The following is a 13,214-nucleotide window of genomic DNA, read 5'->3' on the forward strand; positions in this document are numbered from 1 at the left end:
TTGCCGTTTTGCTAAACGATTGTGCAGTTTGTTTGCTTTCAAAATAAAATATATCTAAAAATAGTTGTAGTTTGAAACACTAAAGGTCTATTTTACTAACCTATTGTAACTTTTTTTAAAACAACTTTAATAAACATTTTCTAAAGCATTATTTAACAAAATATTTGATGCATGCCAATATGTAAAAAATAATAAGAATAATGAGAATAAGAATAATAATGGAGAGTACGAGTAAAACTAATCTGGGTAGTGTAAAACCAGAATGGGTCCTTTTCTGAAAAAAAAATTCACAAAAGTGCCCCTACTAGTCTGTTACCTTGCTTTAGAGTAGATGTATAATGTTTTGGAATTCATAAGAATTTATAGCTGTAGGCTTGGAAGCCCCAAACTATCACAGGTTGCCAGACATATTGTTAACTATCTTTAGTGGTAGTAGGAGTTAGTGAACCTTCAGCTGACCTAAAAAAAAAAAAAATGTAATAAGACAAAACGTAAACGATAAAACCAGATAGAATCATGATTAAAGCTGCCCAAACTCTACTCAAGCTAAGACTGTAAAATTCTGGAATTTGACCCAGTTTATTTTTAATCAGATTATATGTTAGATCCAGACATTTACTAAGCTTAATTACAAAAACCTTAGTCTGTTAGGTAAAATAGGTTGTATGAACATTACCAACCTTAAGAGGTCCTGTGAGTAGTTCTTACACAGGTCTAATAATTTTAGTCAGAGACAAGTTATATGCTCCAGTGTGTCTACCTTATAAGCACGTAGTCTGTAGCCCAGTCTTTAGTGAATTCCATTTTCAAGTGAGTAATTGTACCTACATATATCTGCTGGTGCGAAAATCTGCTAATCAACTTTAAATTAATTTATTAAAACTTTTATTTCTTTTTTCTTCAGAGGCAAAATAGTGTTTCCCCTTGGAGAACCTCTCTTCCCACCCTGGATTTTTTTTTTTGTGTTGGAGAGAGGTTTGCGAACCCCTCAAAAATGCAGGTCTGTAGCAGAAGCCCAGAGGGCCTTCCCGCCCATGGACAACTACTTCTCACCTACTACCAGCTGTTGTGAGCAAATGTGCTCACGTAAAAGTCCTCATGCAAATAACTCCTTTTCATTTGAAACAACAACTTCATGTGTGAGACAAACGTATATTTATAGAGTGTAACATTTTGAATCTGACTAGGCTTTTCGCAGTTTATCTAAATGTAAAACGTAATGTCAACTCTAGTCATTGATATGGCACTTAATATGTGTTTCATAATAATGGTTAACAAGAGAACTGTGTCACTGTGAGATGAAGGCAAATATGCAAGACTCGCACAGTGTGGTCAATCAGAGAGTGTCAAAAGAGGCAATCTCTTTGATTCTCCTTTGGCAACTGAGGCCCTGGACCATAAGTGGAATATGAGTTTATTTACAATAACATTTGTGAAATTGAATGACTGATAAAAAGTACATTTGCCAGAGCAGTTCTTACAAGGCTTCCTCAAAAACCAAACTGAGAGTGTGTGTGTATGTATGTATCTGTGTGTGTGTGTGTATATATTATATATATATTTATATGTTCGATGGCATGTGTAGCTGCAGATACACATGCTGTGCATTATCCTGCCATCTAGTGTTGGGCTCGGAGTGTTACAAGTTGTTTTTCTTCGAAGAAGTCTTTTCGAGTCACGAGACCGAGGGACTCCTCCCCTTTCGGCTCCATTGCGCATGGGCGTCGACTCCATCTTAGATTGTTTTTTTTCCGCCATCAGGTTCGGACGTGTTTCTCTTCGCTCCGTATTTCAGTTCGGAAAAGTTAGTTAACAAACGGAAAATTTGTCGGTATTGTTTGCGATCGGTATCGGGTTAGGCATAGCACATCGACACCAAAGAAAAGAAGAGCTCCGGCAGCCCTTCGGGGCTTCCACTCCTCGACGGGGCCTGGTCGGCCCGACCGCGTGCATCTTCAAGACTCATGGAACGGACCCCATTCCGCTTCTGCCCCAAATGCCACGCTAAGTATCCTTATACAGACTAACATTTGGTCTGTAATCTGTGTTTGTCCCCCGAACACAAAGAGGATACGTGCAAGGCCTGTCGGGCATTTCGGTCCAAGAAGACGCTGCATGACCGGAGAGCTCGAAGTCTTCAAATGGCGTTGACACTGGCCGGACACCCCGACGTTGAAGAAGAGGAGACATTCTCCATCCCAGATTCGGACTCGGACGAGCCCGAGAGTGAGCAGCCGACTAGGCAACAAACCGTGAGTAAACCAGCCCCGGCCAAAACTCACTCAAAAATCATGAAGGCCCAGGGGACGCCACCGCCGACAGGCCATGGCTTTACCCGAAAGCACGGTGACCAAGCATCGGCACCGAAAAAGGGCACACAGCAGCCAAAGACATCCGACTCTGGTCGAGATACGGGCTCAGAATATACTCGGCACCGAGATACCGGCTCCGACCAAACTCGGCACCCCGAAAACTAAAAAGGTTTCTTCGGAGCCGAAAAAGACTGCTGAGAAGGTTTTGGTGCAGAAACACCCAGCCTCTGAGCCGAAATAAAGCTCTTATACGGACGAACAGGGCCTTTCCTCACAACTACAAGGCCACAAGTTTGGACAAGAACTGGAGATGGGAGAGCCAGACCATACCCAGAGAAGGCTCCATATACAAAAAGACATGGGGAAAATAAGAACTTTTCCCCCAATTAAAATGAAGCGGAAGCTCGCATTCCATGAAACTGAATTGCAGCCAAAAGCAAAGGTGGCTAAAGAAAAAACACCACCACAGTTTTCTCCACAGCCATCGCCACTGCCCTCACCACATCTGTCCCCAATAGCAACACCCCCAATGATGCAGTCACCAACGCACACAGGGATGAGCCAAGATGACACAGATGCATGGGATCTGTACGATGCACCAGTCTCTGATAATAGTCTGGAGTGCTACCCGGCAAGGCCATCACCACCAGAAGACAGTACTGCTTATATGCAGGTGGGTTCCAGGGCAGCCACTTTCCATAACGTAGCATTACATTCGGAACCTATAGAAGATGACTTTTTATTCAATACCCTGTCGTCAACACATAGCCAATACCAAAGCTTGCCAATGTTACCAGACATATTAAAACATGCCAAACAGGTGTTTCAAGACCTGGTCAAGAGCAGAGCCATCACACCTAGGGTGGAGAAGAAATATAAACCTCCCCCTACGGACCCTGTTTACATTACGCAACAACTAACTCCTGATTCAGTGGTAGTAGGAGCGGCCCGGAGAAGGGCAAACTCACAAACTTCTGGGGACGCACCACCACCGACAAAGAAAGTCGGAAATTTGATGCAGCAGGCAAAAGGGTGGCAGCACAGGCAGCCAATCAATGGCGAATTGCCAATTCGCAACCTCTACTGGTAAGATACGACAGGGCACATTGGGACGAAATGCAACATTTCATTGAACACCTTCCCAAAGAGCTCCAGAAGCGTGCCCAACAGGTTGTAGAGGAGGGCCAAAGTATCTCCAACAACCAAATAAGATCGGCTATGGACTCAGCAGACACAGCCGCCAGAACAGTAAACATGGCGGTCACCATTCGGAGACACGCGTGGCTACGCACTTCAGGATTTAAGCCAGAGATCCAGCAGGCTGTGCTGAATATGCCTTTCAATGGACAACAATTGTTTGGGCTGGAGGTGGATACAACTATAGACAAACTAAAGAAAGACACTGACATGGCCAAAGCCATGGGCGCGCTCTATTCCCCACAGAGCAGAGGCACTTTTAGGAAGCCACACTTTAGAGCAGGGTTTCGGGCACAAGCCACAGAACCTTCAACCTCACAGGCCAGACCCACATACCAGAGCCAATATCAAAGAGGAGGTTTTCGGGGACAATATAGGGGTGGACAATTCCCTAAACCAAGAGGGAAATTCCAAAGCTCAAAAACCCCACAAACTAAACAGTGACTCCAATGTCACTAACACCCAACACACACCACCTGTGGGGGGGAAGACTCACAGATTATTACCAAAATTGGCAAGACATAACTACGGATTTGTGGGTCCTTGCCATTATCCAACATGGTTATTGCATAAAATTCATACAATTACCACCAAATGTGCCTCCAAGAGCACACAACATGTCCAAACAGCACTTGGATCTGTTACAAATAGAAGTCCAAGCATTGTTACAAAACGAAGCAATAGAACTAGTACCCAACCATCAAAGAGGAACAGGTGTTTACTCTCTGTATTTCCTAATTCCAAAAAAGGACAAAACACTGAGACCCATATTAGACCTCAGAACACTAAATCTTTACATCAAATCAGATTACTGGAATTCAAAACAGTTAGCCGACAATCTCAGTCGAGATCACCAACAAACCCATGAATGGGAAATTCATCCCCAGATAATACAAACTTACTTTCGAAGCTGGGGAACACCACAAATAGACCTAGTCGCAACAAAAGAAAACGCAAAATGCCAAAACTTTGCGTCCAGGTATCCACACCCTCACTCCAAGGGCAATGCGTTATGGATGAGTTGGTCAGGGATATTTCCTTATGCTTTTCCCCCTCTCCCACTCCTCCCATATCTAGTAAACAAACTGAGTCAAAACAAACTCAAACTAATACTAATAGCACCAACTTGGGCTCGCCAACCATGGTACACAACACTACTAGATCTGTCAGTAGTACCTCATATCAAACTACCAAACAGACCAGATCTGTTAACTCAACACAAACAACAGATCAGACACCCGAATCCAGCATCGCTCAATCTAGCAGTCTGGCTCCTGAAGTCTTAGAATTTGGACGTTTAAACCTCATACAAGAATGTATGGAGGTCATTAAACAAGCTAGAAAACCTACCTCAAGACATTGTTACGCAAATAAATGGAAAAGATTTGTTTATTACTGCCATAATAATCAAATTCAACCACTACATGCGTCCGCAAAAAACATTGTAAGCTACTTATTACACTTACAAAAATCAAAGCTAGCTTTTTCCTCCATTAAAATACATATCACAGCAATATCTGCCTATCTGAAGATTAAACATTCAACATCATTCTTTAGAATGCCAGTCATCAAAGCATTTATGGAGGGTCTAAAGAGAATCATACCCCCGAGAACACCACCAGTTCCCTCATGGAACCTCAATATTGTATTAACACGACTCATGGGTCCACCATTTGAACCCATGCACTCTTGTGAGATGCAATACTTAACCTGGAAAGTAGCCTTCCTAATAGCTATGATATCTCTTGGAAGAGTAAGTGAAATACAAGCATTTACTATACAAGAACCCTTTTTACAAATACACAAACATAAAGTGGTTCTACGCACAAATCCAAAATTTTTACCAAAAGTTATATCACCGTTCCACCTAAACCAAACGGTGGAACTCCAAGTCTTTTTTCCACAACCAGACTCAGTAGCTGAAAGAGCTTTACATATGTTAGACATTAAAAGAGCACTAATGTACTATATCTATAGAACAAAACAATTTCGCAAAACAAAACAATTGTTTGTAGCCTTCCAAAAACCTCATGCAGGAAATCCAATATCCAAACAAGGCATTGCCAGATGGATAGTGAAATATTTTCAGACCTGCTATATTAAAGCAAAAAGAGTTCTACCTATTACACCAAAGCCACACTCCACTAGGAAGAAAGGCGCCACAATGGCCTTTCCAGGAAATATGCCTATGACCGAAATCTGTAAGGCAGCCACATGGTCTACGCCTCATACATTCACAAAACATTACTGTGTAGATGTGTTAACAACACAACAAGCCACAGTAGGACAGGCTGTATTACGAAGATTATTTCAGACAACTTCAACTCCTACAGGCTAAACCACCGCTTTTGGGGAGATAACTGCTCACTAGTCTATGCACAGCATGTGTATCTGCAGCCACAAATGCCATTGAACGGAAAATGTCACTTACCCAGTGTACATCTGTTCTTGGCATGAGATGCTGCAGATTCACATGCGCCCTCCTGCCTCCCCGGGAGCCTGTAGCCATTATAAGTTGATGAAAATTGTACATTATAGGTTGATGAAACTTGTACATTTGTAAACTTGTAAATATATATCACTTTTTTACACATTATGTACATACATACTCCATTGCATGGGCACCTTTACTATATACACAACTCCTACCTCACCCTCTATGGGAAAAACATTCTAAGATGGAGTCGACGCCCATGCGCAATGGAGCCGAAAGGGAGGAGTCCCTCGGTCTCGTGACTCGAAAAGACTTCTTCGAAGAAAAACAACTTGTAACACTCTGAGCCCAACACTAGATGGCAGGATAGTGCACAGCATGTGAATCTGCAGCGTCTCATGCCACGAACAGATGTACACTGGGTAAGTGACATTTTTCATATATATATATATATATATATATATATATATATATATATATACTGGACTCTGTTATAGTCAGAGCTTCAATATAATGAATGTGCTGCCATAATGAGAGCCTCAGTATGATCAGAAAGTTATCCTAAACAGAGGCTAATCATAAACAGAGTGTCTACATATCCAGAACCTGTGAATATTCAACGATTTTCGATAAATAGAGCCCTGTACATTCCAGTACAATCAGAAAGGTATGTGAACTGAGCATTTTGTAGAATCCAAACCCTGAGCTAAAAGGAGACCTGTCATAATCAGGGTTGCTGTTATCATAGCTCTGCTGCCATATTTCATTTCCTTACATGGCACCAAACGGGGCCCATGGATTTTTTTTTCTTTCTTTTTTTACAGGACAAGTATATGTCTGAAATATCTCATCCTTTGATCAAGTGAATATTCAACACCCTTTGTTTGCTTTTATCTAAAGCATTCTAGTGCTTGGATTAACAGGGCTGCAGCTAGGACCTCGACATAGAAATACACAAAGCCACAACGGTGTTGATCTGGCTCTGTTTGATTGAGTACTACAGCAGATAGTTCCTGCTAGGTTTTCAGCATATTCTTAACTCTGAGCCTGGAACTACTATGGATTGTCTTCAGACTCACAAACCGTCCTACACACTATGGTGAAAGAGAATGGGCAAATGATTTAACTCAAATTCTGAAGCCTTAGAAATTGCTATTTGTTTGTCTGCTCCCTTCATCTCCTCACATTTTTTATATTGTTGATTATGCAAATACTGTTGTAAATCAGACTTGGTTGAAAAGCCATTTTAGTGCTGTAACTCATGGAGACAAGGTCCTGGGAGATACAGTGTATTGTTGAACGCGAGCAGATGAGATAGCACATGACCGCTCATTACTGATCTGCATGCTTATCTAATTGTTTGGATTGGAGGGCGCATCACTGAGGGAAATTGCCTTGTTCTCTGGTAATAAATAAATAGTATTAATCAAACGGTTTGACGGTTGCAACTAAAATCTACTTCCATTTTAGTCACAAAGTCATAAACAACGTGTAATAGCGTCAGTAACAATTTTGTAACTTTTATTTCCCCAACGGTGATTGTTAAATAGCTGATCAATGGCACAGCTAATGTACCAGTATAGAAACATCTCTCCCTCAACTGCCATGCCTCCTTATCATAACACTTTCGAGCTCAGTTTTCACCAAATATGTCAGTTTAAAGAGGATATGCCTTCGATTTCAAACAAGCTGGCAACGTTTAAGCAGTGCCTCAATCAATTCATGTCGAAATCAGTGCTTAATTTGTAAATCAATACTTGCCAGTGCCCAAAGCCCTCCTCTTAAACATGCGGTTGCTGCCTTTAAATGCGTGAGCATAGAATACTGAGGCGGCGTCATCCTGAAGCCATCTCAGGCCTCTTCAGTCCATTTAAAGCCACACCCCGCTCCTTCAGCTCACTCTTGCAAATTTCTGCTTTCTACCTTTGTGACGCTTTTTCATTTTCCTCTTCCTCCGTCTTTCCCATTGTTGTGCAATATTCTGATAGCAGGAAAGCGTTGTGGTTAAAGGATGTATATGTAACTTGCAGGGTACAGTTCACAATCTCAGCATGGCTAACAGCCTTTCCCCTTCTGAGTTTAATATAAGTACCACTTTGATTGATAACACTAAAATGTATGTTTTGAATCTCCACAAAATACTTACGTTTGAAGTGTGCTCTTTGTAAATGAAAACATCGGGTAAACTGTTTTTCCTCATTCCAAGTAAGTGTGTTATAAAGTGAAAGTGCTTCTTGAATGTACATGACATGTATTACAATACCATATATTTTGCATCTTCTTTAAAATATCTGTAGTTGTGATGGAAAATAGATCGTCTTGAGCAATTGCCTCATTGATTGAAATCAATGTTTTTTCTGTAGAGTTTAACAATGGTTTTGGAAGCCTTGCTTGATGGAAGCTTTGGCAGCTGCAACACACAGCACGAGGAGTACCAGGCTGCATGTCATAAACTGTTTCCATTTACATCTGCTTTTATGCCTGCAACGAATGACCAAGAGTGCAGCCCTGCATCAGTGAATCATACAACCCTAAACCATGAAATGCTGTCCAATGAAATATGAAGTATGCCTTTTAAAGACTGCTGCTAAACTTATATTTAGGATTGCTTTCCAAAAAGCATTTTACTGTTCCACAGAATAAAACTCTTGCTTTGGTTAAGTGACAATGGAATATCCAAACAAGGCCTGCCAATTGTTATTGTACACATATCTAATTAGCATTTATCATCTTAATGCTTTTACAGTTTTAACTCTTTTAGCGTCAAAATCCCCTACTTATGAACATTATATTTAAGGCTACGTTTGTATGTTGCTTCAGATGGCAATAGAAATGATACGTTTTTTGTTGTGGTTTTTCAGCAAACTAACTTAGTGTTGTTTGGTTGGTGTTTTTCTCTTATTAATTTTTATTTGGCTATGTTTTTGGAGATATTTCTGTATTTATTTTTCATATTTTCCTTCTAATCACAGCAGTATGGAAGATCTGACTGCACATCCTTTTCATGGACCCTGTTTTTGCCAGATCTACTGTATGCATTTTATGATGCTTTAAAGGCATGAAAAAGTAAACACTTATGAGTTATAGCTTTCATTTCCACTTCTTTTTAATTTTCATTTATATCGCATTGTGGTTTTTGGTTTTAACATTTGTTGTCATTGAAAGGTGGACATCTATCGAGGATGAAAGTACTGTTACTGTTTTCCAGAGTCAGTGGTAACTTGTTAATGTAATACATTTGTAAAACTGTTTTAAGTGCTAAAGCAGTTGTGTCAAGAAAAGAGAGCCTGTGCTTTAGACGCAGCCATAATACCATATGACTACCTCCTGCCCAGAACCTAAAATAACTGATTGTCTTGAATTACTTTGTTGTCAAGCAGATCAACCGATAAGGCAGTTGGCTTTTGCTAGCAAATAGTGTGTTTAGCTTATCACTAGCTTATCACAAGTGGGAGAGCTCCCACTTTCTGTAGTTGGGACTCAAACCCTTTTCACAGAATGGAAAATAACATATGGTCAACGTATGTTGATACCCTCCTAAACACCAGAGCTATATTTGTTTTACCGAACCTGCTACCATTAATTTCTTTGCTGAAAAGGAAAGAACCCAAGGTCTTCTCTTGCTGAAAATGTGACTAGTTGTTACGTTGGGAATATCTCTGGTAACGTGTTACTTCTTGTTTGAAACACGTTCACCAAAACTAGTTAATTTTAAAACGAGGTACAGTGAATTGGGAAGCTTTATTTTCATTTGTGGATGTTTATATGCACTGTTTGCAAACTACTTAGTAGCCCATTTGCTTTGCTGACAAGAAAATCTACATAAATGGGCTAATTTGCACTGTTGGTTGGAGAATATAGATATACTCAACCATGTTGTCTTTTTGTTGTAGCTTCTGAATGAGATTTTAGAAAATGTATTTACTTAAGGGCTCAATTCTGGGACTATGCATCCTAAATCTCCTAAAACCCAGACAGAGAATTTAGTCTTTTGAGTCATAGAGGTAGCCTCCTAGAGAAATTCCTGTAATCAAATTCTTCATTCTAAATGTCCAACTGTTCTAATTCTAGCACCAGTGTGTGCCCACCTCTCTGAGTAGAGTTTAGAGTTATTCTGGACAACGAGGGCACACCTGGTGTAGTTGTGTGTTAAGCATCAGTCAAGACAATATACCTCTATGGAGGACCACTTAATGGAATTTTTCCTCAAACTACACTAACTCCTGTAGATTACAGAAATAATTCCTCTATGTCTGCAGCATCCCCGGTTATGATGTTTCATAAATATGAGTCAACCCTCGAAAATCTCCCAATATTGCCCCATAGTGTTGCACTTAAAAGCTTTTATTGGTCTTTATGCTTTGCATTGGGCAGAAAGCGTATTGCTCAAAGTATCCATACCCTTTCAAGTAGGTATTAAAACAATGATTTTTTCATGACGTGTACAAACACTTAAGAATGTTAAAATGTTTATCCTGTGACAAGACTCCACGAAAAGGTAGCTAGCTAGTGTCTTTCAACCTTCAGAATGTACTTTCTATGTCTTCAGACAGTACACAGGCATATAAATGTTTTGGAGTACACTTTGACACTAATGATTTTCTGCAGAACCACACCCTAATTACAGAAATCTGGCTTTGTGATTGCACATCTATAAAGCGATTGTGCATCTATAAAGGTATGAGATCCAAATATTCCTTTAACAACCCCTCAAAGGTTATTTGGAGGCTGGACTTTGAGTCTCTGAAAACTGTTCTACATTATAAAGGCTGTTAATGGACCGTTACATTTTTACCACTGTTTTATCTGGTTCATGGGGGTTTATCGTCTGTACTCGTCTTATCAGGGTGTACAGTATTTGGGCAGTTTCCTTTAGTAGGTTGAGGTCCTCCGAAGTTTAGAACATATACTTTTTGGTAGCAAGAGCTTTAGGAATCCCTGGGTGATCCAGCGTAAATATGTTTTTTTAAACAGTAGACAAGAGGCTATTAGAAACAATTAAGTTGAGCTGCTTGCATGTCTCTCTTGCACATCTTCTGATATGTAAGGTAAAACGTTCTTTAAGATTAGTGAACAATGACCAAAATTCTTTGTGCAGCACCAAGTCTGGTTCACAGAACTAAAACAATGATCTCTTTAAAAAATATATTTTTTTATAAAAGCCACAGAGTTACGTTTCGCAGATAAGGGGAACAGTTATTACCCCATTGATGTGAAATCATTTTTCCTGCTCAGTTCAAACTTGGGAATCTTAATGTTTCCCCGCTCATTTAAAGAGAAATCAGACACGCGGGGACTGTTGGGCATAAAAATGGTACAGCCCCAGGCAACTGGCATTCGCCTGTGGCACTCTAAAATAAATGCTATATCTCTTTATTGTTCAGAGGGCAGTATCCTATATTGGTTGGAGACGTACAGCAGCTGAATGGTGTTACTCGTGGCAGTCTGTTTTTGCAGAAAACACTTGAATAACCTTGCACTTATCGCACGATCCAGGAAAAACGTGTGCTGATGTAAACTCATGAAGTGTTGACTAGGTCCTAAACTTGGATTTATGGCCACAAAAACCTGTTTAACCCAGTGGAGCTTAATATGTGTGTTACTTTAAGACCCATTTCTACCTTCGTCCACTATCTCCTTGGAATCTAGACTTACATTGTGCTGTGTATTAACTAGACCATGAGATGGGATTAATGCTTGGAGAGAATGACACACCCGCCAATTCTTGCATTAAGGGCCAGATGTACAAAGCTTTTTCCTGTGCACAAACAGCCCGATTTGCAGAATCTGGCTGTTAACGCACAGAAAAAAGCATTTTGGTATGTACAAATGCTATTTTGCTATTATGTAATCTATTTACCGAGTGCAAAATAGGTTTGCAAGTTGCAATTAAGAAGGGACGTCCCAAGGGTGTCCTCTCCTAATTTGAGTGGCAGTGGTATGTATACTTGTTTTGTGACTGTGAACACAGTCGCAAAACAATCACACTTAACACCAATTTCAAATTGGTGTTAACCCATTCTCAAACGGGAAGGGACCCCTACCCTTTTGTGAATGGTAGTGAAAATGTGTTTTAAAAGCAGGCAGGGATCCCACGGGACCACTGCCTACTCTTAAAAAATGAAATTGAAACATTTCATTTTTTTGCTTTCTAAACGCATCCCATTTTCCTTTAAGGAAAACGGACTGCATTAAAAAAAAAAAAGATTGCTTTATCGAAAAGCAATCAGAGACATGGTGGTCTGCTAACTCCAGCAGGCCACCATCCCTGTGATGTTTGTGATTCTCAGAGGGTCGCAAATTATGACCTACCTCATTAATATTAATGAGGTAGGTCTATTTGCGACCCAAGCAAATAGGAAATTGCAATTCCAAACGTCGTACATGTGGCCCTTAGTGTTCTAATAATTCATGGGTCTTTTAGCTGGGTTATTGTTTAATTTTGACAGTGTGTTCAGAGGCATGGAACAACATATGATGAGATTAGTATGTATTCTGTAATGAGTCGTTTTGACATAAACCAACAGGTTAGGCTGTAAAAGTTTCCTTTAGTACATGATGCATTTAAACTTTTATTTCATGGCTACATGAATGAATTGTTAAAAGCAATAGCACACGTAGTAAATAGCCGAATCTAGCCTTTAAGTCTAGTTTTGAAGGATGTCATTGCTTGTTTAACTGTTTTAACATCTTATATTTATTTTTCAAGTGCTTAATACTTTGAATTATAGTTCCTTAAAGTTTTTCAGATATCATTAAATGTTTTATTTTGAGTGCACTCTCACATATGTATGTCAGTGAAGTCATGATTTCATAGCACGAGTAAATAAAAGTTCATGAGAGGGGATTTTTTAAAAAGAATTTAAACTGTTATAATATGGTTGCCTTTTTTCTTAAAACTGTTTCAGTCCAGTCGTGTTGAAGGGAAACCTAGTAACTGTAAAATAATGCCAAAATATGTAATGCTGTAATAAATTATTTTGTACACAGCTGCGAGATTTGTTTATGTTCCGTTGGAACCTTGTTCTTTTAAGATTATCCTGCTTTAGCTTCCAATTTAGGATTGCTTACAGTCCATGAACATCTCACACGAAGGCTCGCTCCAAGTGTAAAGGCAGAGCAGGAGGACATTTGGAAAAACTCCACATTAGCACTAGCATCCAACTTAAACTAAGATTCTAGAATACCTGTTCATTAATGCAAAATCTTAGAAAGACTAAGGTGCAAGTGTGTAGGTAAAAAGGCATGTTCCAAGGTAAAAGATAATGCTT

The 13,214-nt window shown here is 39.8% G+C and overlaps 1 protein-coding gene across 4 annotated transcripts in view; it reads left to right on the forward strand.

The window, feature by feature from the left end:
* NAA16 (N-alpha-acetyltransferase 16, NatA auxiliary subunit) overlaps positions 1–12,932 on the forward strand; it is a 476,406-nt gene extending 463,474 nt beyond the window's left edge. For all 4 annotated transcript variants that reach the window (XM_069205334.1, XM_069205337.1, XM_069205335.1 and 1 more), the window contains one exon: positions 8,307–12,932. In XM_069205334.1, the coding sequence (XP_069061435.1) occupies positions 8,307–8,507 (201 nt within the window). In that variant the 3' untranslated portion in view covers positions 8,508–12,932. The remainder of the gene's footprint in view (positions 1–8,306) is intronic.
* Positions 12,933–13,214: the final 282 nt, after the last annotated feature.

This window comes from Pleurodeles waltl, chromosome 8 (assembly GCF_031143425.1).
Source record: "Pleurodeles waltl isolate 20211129_DDA chromosome 8, aPleWal1.hap1.20221129, whole genome shotgun sequence".
NCBI classification, from domain to species: domain Eukaryota; kingdom Metazoa; phylum Chordata; class Amphibia; order Caudata; family Salamandridae; genus Pleurodeles; species Pleurodeles waltl.